Source organism: Caenorhabditis briggsae (assembly GCF_000004555.2).
Source record: "Caenorhabditis briggsae complete genome, chrV, whole genome shotgun sequence".
NCBI lineage: Eukaryota > Metazoa > Nematoda > Chromadorea > Rhabditida > Rhabditidae > Caenorhabditis > Caenorhabditis briggsae.
The window spans coordinates 6,868,951-6,887,247 of NC_013488.2; the positions used below are offsets into that span (position 1 = coordinate 6,868,951).

An 18,297-nucleotide genomic window follows, 5' to 3' on the forward strand; every position below is an offset into this window, starting at 1 on the left:
GTCCTTAATCTTTGTTTGAAATTTTTATACTTGTAGTTCTTTATTTAATGAAAACGTGTCCATATTTTATGTTAAAATAAACGGCTATTCTGCCTACTGAACTTTGCATTCCTGTCGAATTTCGACCGCATCATGGCTTTTAATTTTTAGGTCATGACCTAGATTTCAATTTCAAGTCATGACCTAGGTTTCATTTTTTAGGTCATGACCTAGATTTTTATTTTCAGGTCATGACCTAGATATAAGTTTTTAGGTCATGACCAAATTTCCAGTTTTTAAGTCATGACCTAGATTTCACTTTTAGGTCGTTACCTAGATTTTATTTTTTAGGTCAGGACCAGAGTTGCACGGACAGCCCACTCGGACACACTCGGACAGCTGTCTGTTGTACGAATTTCGGACATTTCCCGTTGTCCGAAAGTGTGGCCTGTCCGTGCATCTCTGGTCAGGACCTAAAAATTTCAAAGAATAGGGCGGGTGAATAGGACATGATAAGGAAAGCTTTTTTTACACTTTATGATTCAACAAATATTTATGATAAGAAATAACACAGAATTTATTTGAATAAAAAATATCAAACAGTAAAGATTTATTCATATTCTCCTATAACCTCGCAAATTCCTCCTTTTCCTCTTTCTCCTCTATTTGAGAAAGTCTCCTTCCAATAGTGGATAAACTATTCGTTTTGACTAAATAATACAAAAAGAATGCGTGACCAGCAGTAACAAAGCCATAAGAAATAAATATACAAATAGCAAACGTTGCAGGTAACGGAAGAATGATAACTAGAACATCCTTGAGCACTGAAAATGTTTGACAGAGAGCATTGTGCATTCCAAACACTGTATTTCGTTCTCTTTCCGGAATTGTGACTTGCATAATATGAGTTATGGCCAGGTCCAGACACCAGAGTCCTCAAAATGTTCTTAATTAAAAGAATTGTACCAAATAACTCTTACCATATCTTGCAGAAGCAATAGCGATTAAGAACACAAAGATACTTGCCAGACTAACACCATCCGAACTGAAATGCTTCCAATCCACGTGCGGATCCAAGTTAGTTGCATTATTCCCATTGAAGCTGTGCACCAGATCGTGCCACCATGTTCCTACTGTGAAGTTTCCAAAGTATCCATCGAGATTCATTGGAGATCCAGGAAGGAAAACTGATATTACGGCTAGGATAGCAAAGAGTTGTTGAACACCGAGGCCTAGAAGGCCTGATGTTGCCACACTGTACTGCTTCTCAAAGAAAGCGTATGAGAATGCTCCTAAGATTGCTGTCGCAGATCCATAGGATCTGAATGCCCCGACCACGAATTCGGGGAGGCCTGCACTTGTTCCATATCCAACTGCAAGACCATCGAATCCCATAACTGTCATGAAAAGGAGAGACATTCCAAATGCAGCTGGGAATGACACTTGACGCCAATAGGTATAGACAACAGATTCTTTGAGACGAGAATTGGCAAATGGATCGATATATTCTTTTTTGTCTTTTTTAACCTGGAGAAGAGGATTGGAGATATAAATCATTCGGAGGAAAATAGACTTGGAAGTCATGGAGAGAAGAGAAGCGATTCCAAATATTCCAACAGTTTCGCGAAGACCAACCCAGGTAACAAGTGCCTGAAATTAGGCAGCTTCTTTAAATATCCGATCTCCTAGTGTCTTACTCCAGTCACCAATGGAGCTATAACATTTGTGAACTGGTCCAACGTCAAAAGAGTCGCATTCATACTGGAAAGTGTTCCGTCATTACCAAGAACCATTACCCAATCTCTTCCAGTGATAAATTTCTCAGAATTCAAGAATAATCGATTCACTGCACACATGCACATCGCAACAACCAAGCATACGATATACCATGGTGATGTAGTGTCCATTGAAAGACATGCTGAAAAATGTACCTACATCAGGGTCGAGTACATCAGAGAAACCCACTGATAATAAGAGCAGCTGCCGCACAAATACTTAAATTGTTTAAAGGTACAACGGTCATGATGGCTGGAAATGTGTATATTGATCAGTGTCGCTCGCACGTAACAGATAAACTTACCTCGTTTTCTGGATAATCCGTCAAAATGTTTTCCTAGGTATCCACTCAGGACCATTTGTAGAACTCCTTCAAATAACTGTTCAATGGAAACCACTCGCATTCCACCCAATAGATCCATACATAGAGAGACACAGAATGACCATGCTCGATCTTCCTGTAAAAAATCGTTCCAAACATATTGGTGGCCTAGTAGTCCATAAGTTTTTGATTTTCAATATAGTGGTTCATATCACTGATTATAACAAACGAGCTTCAGATAAGACGTAGATTACAACCTTATAAATAATTTCTTGAAATTGAATTTTTCGCATTTCATTTCGGGAAACTCTCCAAAACCGTATTTACGAAACAAACACAAAAGATTTAAAATGTTCAGCACACTTTCAAATCAAAAAGTCACTCACCAGACATGTTGATATATACGCACAGTACAAAAAAATGCTAGCTTTCGAGAGCGAACTCTTGTTTTGCGGCGACTGGAAAGTCATTTTCCCATCAAACTGACGCACTCCAGTCTAACCGTTATCACTGATAACTCACGCGTTTTATTTCCAGTGGCGATGACAAGAGTGAAAGAATGCAGGAAGCAGTATTATGATAAGTTTGTTTTTGGGGATGATTTGGAGAGAGAACATTGTATAGTTCGAGGCTGAAAGAAAAAACAATAGGAAAGATCTGAACTCAATTTCAAAACATAAATGACGACAATGCGAAGGAGACGGAAGGAGGAGGAAATAAACAGTTTTTATGAAAATTTATGTTTTGGTCTTTGTTTTGGAAGTAATAAGAAAATGATGTCAAACGTTGGTACAGAAAATAGAGAAAGTGGGAAGCTGGAAAACCAATGACGCAGGATACCTCTAGTTGAGTATCATTCCAAACTTTAAACTTTTAGCCAATTTATCTCGGTTTCTGTGAAAGATATCAAAAGGGGTCAACTGACAAATTATTATTAATTTTATGATGAACATTTTGCCAGTTACCCACTTTTTGATATTTTCGACGAGAAATGAGATACATATATGGGCTCAAAGTGAAGTTAGTAAGGTCATCCTATTACAGTGTTTACGGTGTACAGCAAAAAAAACACACACACTCACACTCTCTTCTGAGCCCCATTTTTTTGTCTGAATGAGTTTGTAAAGAAATATTTTCAATTACAGAAGTTGAACTTTAAAAAAAATTTTCTGAAAACTTTCAGAATAAAGGGACAGTTGTCGTCTACTACATAGTACCGTAAGCACTATAACAGAGAGTCACTTTGAATTTTGATCCCATGTATCTCATTCCCTGCAAAAAATATTAAATATTAACCAACTGATAAAATGTTTATAATGATATGAAAAACACTTTCTCAGTCAATCATTACTTGATATCATATACAGGAAATGAGAGTGCTTACGGTATTTGGTAGATAATCAAAACTAGAGTCTAGAAGACCTTATTGAAACTATATTTGATAAAGTTATCAGAACCAGTTACCTTTTTCTCCCCCAAAAAATCTCTCTTTTCCCGCAATCAAAGATTATTTAGATAGCCTCCTTTCCGCCACTTTTTTCTTTGCTCCTTCAGCTGGCGAACACTTTTTCACGCTAAAAAACTGTTTGCCGCGACCGAGTGAGGTATGCGGAAAGGGGTGGGCAAAAATCGAGAACCTAGTATAAAAGTCAGCCGATGTGCATGATTCCTCATCCGATTCTTCTCGGTTCTTCTTATCATGCGCTTCACCTCACTCGCCATTGCCTTCCTTGCTTGCGCCCTCGTGGTGTCTGTAAGTTTCTAGACATTCTGTAATTCATTCTTAAACTACTTTAATTTAGGGCAATGTGATCCGTGAGAAGAGACAGTGTGGATGTGCTCAGCCGCAGCAGAGCCAGTGCTCGTGCCAACAGGTTCAACAGACTCAATCATGCTCGTGCCAATCTGCTCCAGTTGTTCAACAAGCGGCTCCAGTCCAGCAACAATCCTCCTGCTCTTGCGCTCAACCGCAACAGATTCAACAAGTTCAAGTAATTCAAATCTCGAATCAGCAATAATCCTAATAATTTTCTCTCCAGGTCCAAGCTACCCAATGCGCCCCAGCCTGCCAACAAAGCTGCACTCAACAATGCCAAGCCGCTCCATCAGTTGCTCAGTGCCAACCACAATGCCAACAGCAATGCCAGGCTCAATGCTCCCCAGCTACCACTACCACCACTACCACCCAAGCTCCTCAAGTAGTCCACATTCAGCTGCAAATTCAACAACAAGCTCAAGCTCAAGCTCAATGTCAACCACAGTGCCAGCAACAGTGCCAATCTTCCTGCTCCCAGCAACAGCAACCAGCCGCTCAATGCAGTTCTGCATGCAACACCCAGTGCTCGAATATGTGCCAGCAAGCCGCTCCAGTCCAACAAGATCCAGCTACCAACACCCAAATGTACAACCCATACAACAACAATAACAATCAAGGATCCTCCTGCGCTCCAGCGTGCCAGCCAGCTTGTGACAACTCTTGCGTTGCCCAGCAAGCCCAGCCATCCGCCCCAATGTACAACCCATACCAAGACACCACTACCCAAGCCCCTGCTTCATCCCAAGCTGTCATTCAAATCGTGCTCCAACGCTCCATGGCCGAATCCTCCCAATGTGCTCCACAATGCGAGCAATCCTGCCAACAACAATGTGTCCAGCAACAGCAACCAGCCGCACAGTGTCAAACCGCTTGCCAAGATTCGTGCTCCAGCTCTTGCCAAGCTGCCCAGCCAGCTATGACCTCCTGCCAACAAGCTCCAGCTAGCAACCCATCAACCAGCTCGTGCTCTTGCCAAGCCAACTACTCTCCGTGTGGAAACGGACAGTGCTGCAAGAGAAAGTGAACGACTTGAATTTTGAGTCAAAAGAAAAACAAGTTTGTGTATATAATGAAACCGTTTAGTTTCACAAGAACTTCAACTTAATAAATGAATTGATTTCTTTTTGAATTTTCTTTAAAAACCGTAAATCCTGTATTAGAAGGGCCCATCTAATTAAAGTGTCCCTGTAGAGGCAACACGAAAAATAGAAAAATGTTATCAGCTGAAAATTTATGCAGTAAATTATCACATTTAGCACAGAGAGACCGCAATTTTTCTTTTCATAGAACCCCTCCGAAACCGTAAACATTGAGCTTAATTATCTCCATTCCCGGGAAAGATATCTAAATTTCGTCAACTGATAAAATATTGGTGATATTATGGTGAAAAATTTATCAGTTGACAGATTTTCTATATTTCTTATAGGGACTGAGATAATTGGGCTCAAAGTTTGCGTGCTAAACTACAAATTTAAAGCTCTACGAAAAACTCCTAACTTTTTGTTACTCCGGTAAAACATGTAATAGAAGGGCCCCTAACCTTTAACTGTGAGTCAATTTATCTCGGATCCTATGGAAGATATGAAAAAGTTGGCAACAGTTAAAATGTTTATTATAACATCGAAAGCATTTTATCAGTTGACACATTTTGGATATCTTGCATAGAAATTGAAATAATTGAGCTCAAACTTATCAATGCCGGGCCCTTCTATTGCAGGATTTACGGTACGGTATCTCCATTCAAATACTACTGTAGTTTTCCTTCATTCAAGGGGTTGTACTCCGTCTGTATAAGTGTTCCTTTTCCTTCCTATTGCTGCCCTTGTCCATAGAGAACCAGAGATGAAGAGAAACGGAGGGTAGCGGGTCTTGTGAGTGTGTGTCTCTTCTTCTCTTCCCCCTCGGTCACTCTATTCCGCAAAATTATTGATTTGCATGAATTCGTTTCTCGTGGCTTCACATGGAAATGTTTGAACTATACTTCTTCTTTCAAAAATTTATCTCTATATTTAGAATTAAAGTTTTTCAGAAAAGTAAATGGCTCATCGAGACCATCGCTACCATCTAAACAACCCGGTTGTCGACCAGGAAAGTGATGAAGACGAAGAAGAAGAAGTAGAAGAAGAAGGAGATTTCCTAGATCATCGACGAGCCGATATCATGGAATTGGATGACAGTCCAAATGAATATGAAGATTACGAAGATGCCCAAGAGGCTCACAACTCGGAAGGAGGTGGTTCAGATGAAGACGCAATGCAAGAAGATGATGATGAAGATGTGGATGATGCTGTTACATGGGACACTCTTTCGGAAGCTAGTGATGTCGAAGAAGAACTACCGGAAGATGGTGAGATGGAGGACGAATGGTATCCGTTGATTGAGAGAAAGTCACAGTTCCCGAATTTCGCTTTGCCTACAACAACGTGAGTTGGGTTTTGGGTTAATTGTTTGATTATCAAATCAGAAGCGCTTCGGAACATACTTGTTAACCTGGTCCTGGGGGACCTTCGCGGGAACTGCCATATTTTCTTTTACAATATTTTTGGACCAACTAATTTTGATATGATAGAACTCCACAAGTATTAAAAATGATTCTTCTTGAAAAACTGTATCTAGTCGCTGAACTAAGTTACAAAGAAAACAGGCCGATTAGAACAGGAAGGTCCCGAATGAGCCCTTTTATGTCCTATAACTTTGTTCATAGGCAAGATAAAGTTTTCCAACTAGTATTGTTTTTTTCTCGTCGAGATCTATCATATCTAATTCGGATGGTCCGAAAATATTGGTTTAATAAAAAACTACAAGTATGCTTCTGAACGGAATAATTCTTTTTGAACAGCTACGGTACAAAAGGCATTGAGAAAGTTATTCGTAGTTGTCTAATTGATCTGACATTCGCAGATCCTGTTAAAAAACAAATTCTGCACTTTCTTTTTTCAAATTATGTGGGTCACCTGGAGATGATACTAGCTTCAGAATCTGAAATTTTTTATGTGGACCATCTACTTTGAAAAAGTAGTAAAAATAGTCGGCACGTTAAAGATCACTAACTGAATCCTAAAATTCGCAATGAATTCCATAGAACCAATACTTCCAATTTCCAGACGCCAAGCCATCAACCCATCCCTTCTTCCGTCTAGCTCCTCTCGCCGCGATTCTACTGGATCCGCGGACTTCTCCGATTGCGCGGACCCTGCCTTCAACAACTTTGTGAATATTATGCGTCCAGACCCAACTCGTGCTGAGCTTCTTCGCACCACCCTTGAATATTTCCTGCATAATGGTCTTACTGAAGTCGTTGAAACTTTTTGTCGAGAGATGAAAATCAATCTACCGGAGAAGGATCTCAAGGAAATGCACGAGAGAAACAAAGTTCGAGATTTGATTCTGGCTGGTGAGATGGATGAGGCTATTAAGATAATGCCAGAACGAGCACTGAATGACGATAATGTGAACTTTGAAGTTCGGAAACAACATATAATTGAAATGATCAGAGGAGAACAGACTGAGGAACCAGTGCTATACTTTAGAGAGCAATTGATGAAACATGGAAAGCGCCCAGATGATGAGAAAATGGATATAATTGAGAAGATCTTCACACTAATGGTTTATGGATCTGAAGAGAATGTGAACAGGATCTACTTTGAACAAAGCGAGCGAGAGAAAACTGCCAAAATTGTGAATAGTGCAATGCTGGGAGTTGCCGGAAAATCACGTCAATCTCATATCGACTTTCTTGCCAAATCTATCATCTGGGGAAAGAATGATATCGTTTCGAGGCAGACGCCAAAGACTAAAACATCTACTCACTCTTGGGCTCATAAGTATTTCTCCAAGCCTTTTGCGATGTAAGTATTTTTTGACAGCTTGAAAAAGTGAATAGAAATCTGCAAATTTTTGGGTTATTCAAACGAAAAATTTAATACGGTAGTTAAAAGTTCTTCAGCCTTTTATTATAAACATACCCGTCCACCAGACCAATCCGGGCCACGGACGGTCCACAGCCAGGCTCACAACTCGCCTGAATCTTAAGACTTACGATTGATTAAAAAAAGGAGCATATTGAATTAGACAAGTTATAAAAACTAATGAAAAAGCTTTAAAAATTGTTGGGCTAATCTGGTCTCGTAAAACCTATAACAGAAGAGCCCCCATTCTGTCAAATCTGAGCTTAATTTTCTCGGTTCCTATAACAGATATCATAAATGTGTAATGCACAAAATACTTCTGATATTGGGGCCCTTCTATTTCAGGTTTTGAAGTAGTTAGAGAAGCTAAAAACATGTATAGTTTCTTTAAAATCGATTTTTCAGGAAAGATCTTGTTGAAAAAGGTCTCAAAGTGTGCCCAATCGACGAAACCAGGGATCTTTCCTAAGCCATGCCACGTGGATCCATATTGTTCATCGGAACTAATAAATTCTATTGAACATCGCACTCTTCTGATTGCTTTTTTTGTAACTTTTTGTATTTACTATCCTTAAGGAACTTAGAACCTTGACAGCTGCAACTGCTTCATCTTTCCACTATTTACCTTGTGTTTTACTGTAATAAAAGGATAATTTTGAATAAATGGATAAATTTCTTTCTCAGGTTCAAAAAAATCCCCCAATGATGAATCTTCTCTCTTCCCTCCCACCCCCGTTTTTCTTCAATCTTCTTCTTCCTATCGCTTCCCGCGATTCATTTTTCGCCCCCATTGTACACAAAAAGTTTTTTCTGCACACAAACAGCTGCCTTTCTACTTTTCGTTTCTCTTCCCGCCGAGATCTCTCGGGAACTTCGAAGGATATATGTGCTCGCCGATCACATTTTACGCTCCCAAAGCAAGAACGAGAGAGACATTTGCATATTTTACACAAATTTTCGTGTAGAACTGGATTTAATTTAAACTTTTGACTGGTCAGGCCTCCGATCAGTTCAGATCTCACATAGTTTCGCAATTTTCATCGATGCTCACGTGCTTCTGTTCCCTCTCTCACTCTCTCTCTCTCTCTCTCTGAAGATTTCAAAGATTTTGTGTAATTTTGTTATTTGTGTCGTTAGCGGGGGTCGTCGAGAGCCATTGGAAATCAGTTTGGTTACTCTCTTATTTTTCTGATATTTTTTTAGCTAGATTTTTTTGTTTCTCTAACTTTACAAGCTTGAAATTCGCCGAAAATAGAAAAAAATCTCCGAAAAAATTTAAATTTCATCTTCGCGCGCTTTTCCTCGGCGCTGGGTCTCGCCACGAACCGAGGATTTTTCAAATTTCAAAACGATTTTCTCGCTCCCGCTTGAGTCATCTTCCCTGTTTTTTCATGTTTTTCGATTGTTTTTCAGCGGGAAAACGGAAAAATAGTGTTTCAACCGCCAAATTCTAATTAGAAATTAATTTTCTCGTCAGTTTGACATATTTTCGAGCTTCGGGAGCCATTTTTTCTCCACCTTCGATTTGTTGTCAATTTAGAAACCATGTGCTAGTTTTTCGTTTATTTTTCAGCGGGAAAACAGAAGAATAGAGTTTCAGCCGCGGAATTCTGTTTCGAAATTGGTTTTAATACCATTTTGACATGCTTTCTCGCTTCAAAAGCCGTCTAGGCACATTTTTTTCCACTTCGGTTTTTTGTCAATTAGAAGCCATGAGCTAGTTTCGACACCTGTTTTTGTTTTCTGCTCATTGAACTTTTTTTCTAATTTTGTCTCCTCCAAGTTCCGTCAAGCTCGTCGGTCACATTTCGAAACTGCGCCTCCTCCTCCCACAGACTTCGTCATGACAATTGCGAAACATTCTCATCCAGAATCATCCATCCTCGCTTCGTTTTTTTTGTCTGTTCGTTGCCTGTCTTTCATTTTCAAGGATTGATTCAGAAAAAAGAAGGCGCAGCGCCGCGGCAGTGACGACGGCGACGGCCCATTGTGTCAATCGATGTGGGGAGAGAACGAAAACGGACAGACGGGCGCTGCGCTCCGCTTCTTCAACCGCACCGCTCTGGGTCATTTGAATGAATCAGTATTTGAAGCGTGCCGATATATACTTTTCTTGTGGTGTCCGTTTCTTCTTTCAATAGATTCCTCTCTAAAAGCGATGATTCAACGGCGCTCCTTCTCTTTGTTTTAAAATCTAAGAAATTCTGTGTCATATGTTTTGTATATTCGTTTCGCTGGTGGTTTCTTTCGTTCTTTCGTCCCATTTTGAATTCATTTCGATTGATTGACTGAGGAGTGGACTACGACGGATGGACATCGTACGGGACACTCTTGAGAAGCGGGGGTCGACGGATACAAAGTGTCGTAGAGGACACACTGCCCAGCGCCGGAAGAAAGACGATCATTGACGACCTCGTGTCGCACATTACAACATCTGGCACTTGGCTATTTTATTTTTCATCATTTCAAATCCGATAGCAGACGCGAGCTCGTTAGGAAATCGATTTTTCCGAGTCTCCGTGCCGATTTGAATGACACATCATCGCTCAAACACAGAACACACAGCCATGTCCGTCCTTGAACGATTCTTCGTTTTTCTTTCATTCGGCATAATCGAGCTATTCCGATTTCGCAATTCATGTTGTCCTAACATCCTTTTCCAGTAGTTTCGTCCCCAATTGTTTCCATTTTCCGAATCATATTTTTTCAAATCCCAATTTTTTTTCGATTCTACTGGAACATATGACTAATTCCTGGGGGCGTGGCCAGTTCATTCTCCGCCTTTCAGCATCTCACTCTGATAACAATTCTTTTTTTCATTTCTTTTCTCTTTAGAAATCCCTCATACATTTGTTATTTGGAAATCTGAGACCTAAAAGTCAGCGAATCATTTTTCCTTGATTTCCTCTCTGAACGTACCATTCCTATGAACTTTTCGGTTCTGTCGATAGAGAATCGGAGGTAGATGGGGCGGTGTAGATGTCTGCGCGTACGCTAAGTAGAGATTATACGCTTCGACTGTCGCAGCACCGAGTTCCTTTCGCTAATTACTCTCATCAACTATTGTTTCCACTGTGCGGCAGTCCCCTCCGACCCCCGTCACTCGTGTTGTGTCCTTTTCTGTTGTTTCAAAGCCGAAATCGATGGCGGTTTTCAAGTTTTGAACTGTTTGAAACTACCGGAATTTCATGATCCTCTCCTCCTAGTGTATCAGCTTCAATACAGTCTTCGTCATTTTTGTGCTTATGGTGACTCACCATCGTCTTCCCCCTTGTGTACAACACAAAACCGGGTGGTTTTCTAATCTCTCGCCCTCTCTTTCGCTCTCAATTGATACCAGTGTAAATGTATATAACTTACTTTTTTGATGACTAACTTAGCGATGCCAATTTTCCCATAATTTTTTTCTGCTATATCGTTTCTATCCTTTTAGCACCCTTTCTAGAAACTGGATCTCACCCGTTGTAAGGGTAGTCACCGTGTGTTTTTTTTTATTTCGGGAGGAGAGTAAGGGCTGGACAATGGTGTGAGTGTTGCACATTGGTGAATGTTTGCTCGGTTCTCTCTAGCCTCTCCCCACTTCCTTACACTCTTCTATCCTACCAGCTCTTCAGATCGTTCTCTCTCTCTTTCTCTCTCCCGGGCACAGCAAAAGATGACCATTCAGACTGGGGGGTGCTGCTGCTGTCCGCATCGCGTTTCCTCGCTAGTCTCCTTCTACTTGTCACTATCTCTTTTTTTGTATTCGTCTCTCAATCTTCCTCACTCTATGCACATTTTCCCTCCTAAGCGGACGCGCTCGCACAGGCAAGCACTCTGGCTGGCGGTTGTGTTGTTGGGGTGGCTAGGACGAAGGGACGGCGGCTGCGGCCCACAAAGTTGTTTCCCTCTGAGCTTTTGTCTATATTTCTCTACCATTGGGGTCCCCCGTCCCAACAATGTGCTACCAATATTATTACCTAGCACTTATCTTCTCTGCCCACCATTTTCTTATCTCCGTTACACTCTGTTTTGTTGTGTTCGGTTTCCGTTGTTAGCCCTCGTGAGAGCTTCTTCTCTCTTTAACTTTTCATCTCTCTTACACTCCTCGTGATTTTATCGATCGATTACGAAATGAATTTCAGGAAACTCAACTTGATTCTCGGATTCGTTCCACCCCAACCAACAAAAACACATCAAGATGGTGAGTGACTAGTTTTTTGCTTCAGTTATCTGATATACAAAATCTTCCAAAAACAAAAAAAAAAGAAAAGTCTGGAATGTTCGGTTTGGTGTGTGTGAAAGAAACCAACTAAAAGAATGGAATGGTCTTCATCTGTCTTCTAACCTAACCCCTCTATGTGTGCCTTGTTTTTAGAGTTCCGGAGTTATGGTCGATCCAGACGTGCAGACGTCCTTCCAGAAGCTTTCCGAGGGAAGAAAGGAGTACCGCTACATCATCTTCAAGATCGAGGTGGGTTTTCTTGTTGGATGAAAGGGAAAACTATGCGAAACTAAAACTTTTGCAGGATAACAAGGTGATCGTCGAGTCCGCTGTAACTCAGGATCAGCTCGAACTCACCGGAGACGACTACGACGACTCTTCGAAGGCTGCTTTCGAGAAGTTCGCTGCTGATATCAAGAGCCGTACCAACGGTCTCACTGACTGCCGCTACGCCGTCTTCGACTTCAAGTTCACTTGCTCTCGTGTGGGAGCTGGAACTTCCAAGATGGACAAAATCATCTTCCTTCAGATGTAAGATTTTTTTATTATTATCGAACGAGTAGTAATTCAATGTCTTTTTCAGCTGCCCAGATGGTGCCTCCATCAAGAAGAAGATGGTGTACGCCTCTTCTGCTGCTGCCATCAAGGCCTCGCTTGGAACCGGAAAGATCTTGCAGTTCCAGGTGAGATTTATACGAGTTTGGCTCATTGACCGATAATCGCTGATTCCAGGTCTCCGATGAGCCAGAGATGAACCACAAGGAATTCCTCAACAAGTTGGGAGAGAAGTACGGAGACCACTAGACGCTAACATTGTCTTTTGAAGTCGTCAACACCATATCGTCGCAATTATCGTCACTGTCTTCTGTTTCTCGTCGCTCTGTGTGCAGTTTGAATGTTCGAGTGCATTTCATTTGCAGTGCTTTCGTTGTCTTTCTTTTTGTCCCCAGATATCGTTTCACGTTGCCTGCGATGACGATTCTGATGATGTGATTGACTTCTTCTCCCCTCCATTCTTTATCACCTCTTAACAATGCTAATTTATCCACTCTTTTTATCGTTTTTTTCCTGATTGATGATTGATATTCTGGGGGCGCTGAGTGTGTGTATGCCCTTTAATTTAATACAATGTGCCGGGTAACCTTCTGAACGATGACAGTCCCGCTGTGAGATTCTCTTCACATCGTGTACTTGTCGTCGCTATGAAATGCGTGGTAAATCCCTTCTCATTTCGATTATTTTTCTATTGTAAACGCCTTTCCCTCCTTCAAAAAGCATCTTCGTTTTATGTCGTACTCTTCCCCCGGAATTCTTCAATCTTCTATTCACCCCCCGTTTTTTTGTCGAATCTTCTATTGCGTATTGGTTTCCCACCTCCTTTCTTTTTCACTTTTCTCATCAGCCCCCCGTTCCCCCCATCCCAGCGCCCAAACCGTTCATGTATGTGTCGTTTATCAAAAATTTATCACAATGAAATCACGTTTGGAGTTTGAAGTGTCTCTTTCTCTTTCTTTCTCTAACAATCTAATGTGTGGAAATCTGAAAATTGAAAAAAAAAATAAGCTCATCAGAGAAATTCAAAAAAATTTCCCTTGAGTACAGGCCTCCGGAGTCAAAGTCGACCCATCGTGCAAGAACGCCTACGATCTTCTTCACAACAAGCATCAACACAGCTACATTATTTTTAAGGTGGGATTTTGAAGACGTCAAAAAGGAATTGTTTATGAAAAAAGGATTCAGATCGATAAAAATGACACCGCCATCGTTGTCGAGAAGGTCGGAGACAAGAATGCTCCATACTCGGAGTTTGTTGAAGAAATGAAGAAGCTTGTCGAGGACGGAAAGGAATGCAGGTAACGAATTCTAAAAGAAAAACTACGAATTCTGAATTCAAAAAAGCCACGTGGCATGCACAGGGTTCGAACTCCAGTGGTATGCTTTTGAGCTTTAATGACAAAGTGCGACGAGGTGTTAGGCCTTTAAAAATGCATTTTTAGATGAAAGATAGACTAAAAACAGCGAGAAATTGAATTCCTGAAAATGCTACGATTTTTTACAAATAACTTCATTCGCCTTTAATACAGTACTTCGGAATCGTTTTACTTTTGTATATTTCCCTCCGTTTTTTTGCTTGTTTTTCATTAAAATGCTCCAGATGCTCATGAGTAATCAGCTGAATTTCCTCATAAAGTAGAAAAACTGCCTAAAATGGGTCAAAATATAATAATTCTGAAGTACTGTATTAAAGGCGCACGAATTTATTTGAAAATCACCGTAGTCATTTCGACTTCATGCGCCTTTAAAGAAATTTTCGGTCAGCAGATTCATCGGCGCCGGACGAGAATAATATCGCTCCTGAAGATGGTTATCGAGGCTCTAAAAATTTTTTAAAGAGCTGGGTAACGTGGTTTCTAGCTAGTCACCAAACAGAAGGGATTCAAGGAATTCGGGATATTCTTCATTGAGTGATCTAACTGTTGCTATGTGCCTTTTAATAGGTCTCCAATTCCCGAGTTACTACTTGAGCCAAGTTCAATGAATCGAAAACTCCGAAAGTTTGTTAAAAATGCATTCATTCTAGATACGCCGCCGTCGACGTCGAGGTCACCGTCCAAAGACAGGGAGCCGAAGGAGCCAGCACGCTCAACAAGGTCATCTTCGTTCAATAGTGAGTTTTGTATTTCTTCTGTTTCGCCACGTGGCTTATAGATTTGACTGCTTGACATACAAATTGGATACTAATACCTGCCGTATTTCTCTAAGCCCACCCAAACCGTCAAGTTTTTTATCTCGATTCCGGTAAAAGATATAAAAAAATTTTTAAATGATAAAATGTTTGTGATATTTGATAAGCAATTTATCAAATGACAAATTGTTGATCTCTTTCACAGGAATCGAGATAAATTGGCTCAAAGTTGACGGTTTGGGAGGGCTTCTATTAGAAAAAATACGGTAGCTTTATCAAAATTTTGATGACTGATTAAACTTTTTATCAATTATGCTANTTATGCATTATTCAAAAATATGAAGATTCTTATTTCCGCTGCTCATCTCATTCCCTCCGATTTCCAGCTGCCCAGACAACGCTCCAGTCCGCAGACGTATGCTCTACGCCTCCTCGGTCCGTGCTCTCAAGGCATCGCTCGGACTCGAATCGCTCTTCCAAGTGCAAGCATCGGAGATGTCGGACCTCGACGAGAAGGTTGTCAAGTCCGATTTGATGTCCAACCAAAGAATCTAAATTCAATGACACTTATTTTGAAACAACGTCTTCTTCTTTTCGTTTTCTGGTACTATCTCCTAGTCTCTGGACAAACTTCTTACCTTTCGACTCAAATGTGCCTTCTTTAATTTCTTTTTCTTTTTTCCTGATAAATTATAAATTGCCTTTTTTCTGTCTGTAACTTGAATTTCAAACTCACCAAAATAAATTTTGATTAAAAAAAAAGGTTTTTGGGTTCTGAAAGGTTTTGGGGGAAAAAAAGCAGTTGTTGTTTTCCTCAACTCGTTTCCCCCCGAAACAAAAAAACGATAAAATGGATGTTTTCTCCCCCATTTCCGAGGAAAGGTTTTTTCAGAATGCTCCTTTATCTCTGCCGAAGGATTCGCTTGGAGCACAACACAAGACATTGAGCACATCTCTTTACTTTTGACCCTTTGAGCCACTCGACAAGAGCTCTCTTACCTATAGGATTTCGAGATTTTCTTCGTTTAGTTTTGCTTACTTTGTTTCCCGAAAACGCTCTCGTTCGAACAGAAAACAGAAAACAGAAAGCGGATATTTTTTGCTGCTTTGTTTTACTGGGTCGATTTAGAGATACTGTCAGTTTGGAGCAAGTTATCTCGGTTCCCATGTAAGATATCAAAAAGTTCGCCAGATAATAAAATGTTCGTGATGTTTATTAACACATTTTGATAATTGAACAATTCTTAATATCTTTTCTGGGAACCGAGATACCGTAATTATTCAAATAAACCGCCCTCCCCCTTTTCAAAGCGTCGAACTTTGAGTCAATTTATCACGGTTCCTGTAAAAGATATGAAAAAACAGTCAACTGACAAAATATTTATTAAAATGTCAGAAATATTTTTTCAGTTAACCACTTTCTAATATCTTTCACAGGAAGTGAGATGAATTGTCTTAAAGTTGAACGTTAGGTGGCGTTCTAGTGGGAATTTGCCAAAATAATTGAAATCTAATCTTTGCTCTTAAATTTGTTTCAAAAAATATATTCAAAAGCAGAAAGCTTCAAAAAAAGTTGTTCATAATTTTTAAGGTTTTTTGTTTTTCATATTACATCCTGATGAGTTATGGTCAAAAGCATCTTCCTTATCAGCGCGTATGTTGGTCCCGGTGTCAGGCTAAATCGACAACCATACTTTCGCAACTTTGTCCAAATATATCTCAGTTCCTGTAAAAAATGTTCAGAAATTTTGAAAGCAAAGATGTTTGTCTTGATATCAGAAACATTCCATCAGTTGACAATGTTTTAATATCTCAAACAGGAAACGAGGTAATTAGGTTCAAAGGAACGATCTTTTAAGGAGTTTCACAAATTTAAAAAGTAAAAATTAAAAAAAAAGAAACCCCGTGGCAAAAAATGCTTCGAAAGAATATATAAAGTTCTAGAAAAAAAACGACTACGTGAATTGGTTTAGAAACCATTGACCTCTGGGAGACTAATATAAAAGAATAGGAAAGTGAAAGGAAGAATCAGTTCGCACCTTCTCTGGGCTCCAGAGAAAGTGACCCGGGGATCCGGGGTTCTAGGTCCTGGGTCCTGGGTCCTGGGTCCTGGGTCCTCGGGGTGACCTGAATCCGGGTGTCCTGAATCCGGGTGACCTGGGTCCGGATGGCCTGGATCCGGGTGACCTGGATCCGGGTGACCTGGATCCGGATGACCTGGGTCCGGATGACCTGGGTCCGGATGACCTGGATCCGGATGACCTGAATCCGGGTGACCTGGATCCGGGTGACCCTGACCGGGTGACCTGGGTCCAGATGACCTGGATCCGGGTGACCTGGATCCGGGTGACCTAGATCCGGGTGACCCTGACCGGGTGACCTGGGTCCGGATGACCTGGATCCGGTGACCTGGATCCGGGTGACCTAAATCCGGGTGACCTGGATACGGGTGTCTGGATCCGGGTGAAGTGGGTCCGGGTGACCTGAAAATAATGAAACAATAGGTGGAAAAAGTGAGAAATATAGAACGTTTTAAAGCAATCCCACATATTGTAGCCGCCGACAAGCGGTGAAAATCGACTGGTGTATAAAAACTGATTTTTTCAGTTGATTTTGGACCGTTTTGACCATGTTCGGATCCTGGAGCTCAGCTGTCAAGTTTCCGATCACTTTGAAACTTTTGAAGGCTGTCAAACAGACCTAGATTGATAACTGAAAAGTACGTTTTTGTATATTTCATTGGCCGGTACTGCATTTAAGAAAATACCCCCACACACCCAAACTTTCATTTTCTTGTTTTCATCCTTGGCCTCTATCCCAAGAAACATTTCATTACAGTAGGTCAAAATCCGTAATTTCTAAAAGAATTTCCATATTTTTCATGTTATTTTTATGTGTTTCATTCATTCTGTTCGCCCCATACAAAATGAATGGTCTCCAGATGCTCGCGAGCTTTTTTCTCTTTTTATGTTCTGAATGTATCATGTGGGGAACCCAAAAAACATATAAATATGAGCAGTTTTGAGGAACTGGGTCACAACTTGGGATGGTTTCAAATCTCAAAGTTTCAGTTTTATAAAGATTTCAAAACATTTTGAGCACATAAATTATTTTTGAACTTATACATAACAAACATTTTATCAGTTAGGAATCTTGGATGTCTGTTACGAAACCCTGTATGTGTACCAACTCTTCAAAAAGTTCAGAAACCGTACAAGCGCTACGTGCTCTATGTCAGAATCTTATCTAATGTTTAGAGGGGATAAACCGTTCCCTTCCATCTCTATCCGTTCTGTTTTTCTGTCAACACATTTCTTCCATTTCCCCCTTTTTCCCGTGTCGCAATATCCTACCATTTTGACATGCCTTTCTGCAGCCGCCGCCGAGACGGCTCTAGACACATAACATTACGAGATTTCTGATTTCTTATCAATCCTCTGTTAACCCCATTCCTCCCCTCTTGGCTCTGTGCCAAGAGTGATTCTCTCTCACAGAAAACTTTTATCACTTTTCTTTTCATGAGCCATTTTTCCATCGGGCTCCTGTTGTGTGCGCCTGTTGCTCTCGAGGCTCTTTTTCCAACCAACAACAACACCTGACTGGTTT

The 18,297-nt window shown here is 40.6% G+C and overlaps 5 protein-coding genes across 5 annotated transcripts; 3 read left to right on the forward strand and 2 right to left on the reverse strand.

The window, feature by feature from the left end:
- Positions 1-603: 603 nt before the first annotated feature.
- On the reverse strand, positions 604-2,547 carry CBG06568 (the record flags this gene model as incomplete). Its single annotated transcript, XM_002647449.1, has 6 exons — positions 604-914; positions 960-1,629; positions 1,677-1,897; positions 1,945-2,007; positions 2,060-2,213; positions 2,464-2,547. The coding sequence occupies 6 exons, from the start codon at positions 2,545-2,547 to the stop codon at positions 604-606; spliced, it is 1,503 nt and encodes a 500-aa protein (XP_002647495.1).
- Positions 2,548-3,776: 1,229 nt separating this feature from the next.
- Positions 3,777-4,917, forward strand: CBG06569 (the record flags this gene model as incomplete). The annotated part of the gene is made up of 3 exons (XM_002647450.1): positions 3,777-3,830; positions 3,880-4,068; positions 4,117-4,917. 3 exons carry the CDS (start codon positions 3,777-3,779, stop codon positions 4,915-4,917), a joined length of 1,044 nt encoding a protein of 347 aa, XP_002647496.1.
- Positions 4,918-5,930: 1,013 nt separating this feature from the next.
- On the forward strand, positions 5,931-8,270 carry Cbr-tag-304 (the record flags this gene model as incomplete). Its single annotated transcript, XM_002647451.1, has 3 exons — positions 5,931-6,316; positions 6,998-7,741; positions 8,207-8,270. The coding sequence occupies 3 exons, from the start codon at positions 5,931-5,933 to the stop codon at positions 8,268-8,270; spliced, it is 1,194 nt and encodes a 397-aa protein (XP_002647497.1).
- A 3,711-nt stretch (positions 8,271-11,981) lies between these two features.
- On the forward strand, positions 11,982-15,246 carry Cbr-unc-60 (the record flags this gene model as incomplete). The annotated part of the gene is made up of 8 exons (XM_002647453.2): positions 11,982-11,984; positions 12,159-12,254; positions 12,310-12,536; positions 12,589-12,688; positions 13,608-13,694; positions 13,746-13,858; positions 14,587-14,673; positions 15,078-15,246. The coding sequence occupies 8 exons, from the start codon at positions 11,982-11,984 to the stop codon at positions 15,244-15,246; spliced, it is 882 nt and encodes a 293-aa protein (XP_002647499.2).
- A 1,414-nt stretch (positions 15,247-16,660) lies between these two features.
- On the reverse strand, positions 16,661-17,519 carry CBG06574 (the record flags this gene model as incomplete). Its single annotated transcript, XM_002647454.1, has 2 exons — positions 16,661-17,174; positions 17,392-17,519. The coding sequence occupies 2 exons, from the start codon at positions 17,517-17,519 to the stop codon at positions 16,661-16,663; spliced, it is 642 nt and encodes a 213-aa protein (XP_002647500.1).
- Positions 17,520-18,297: the final 778 nt, after the last annotated feature.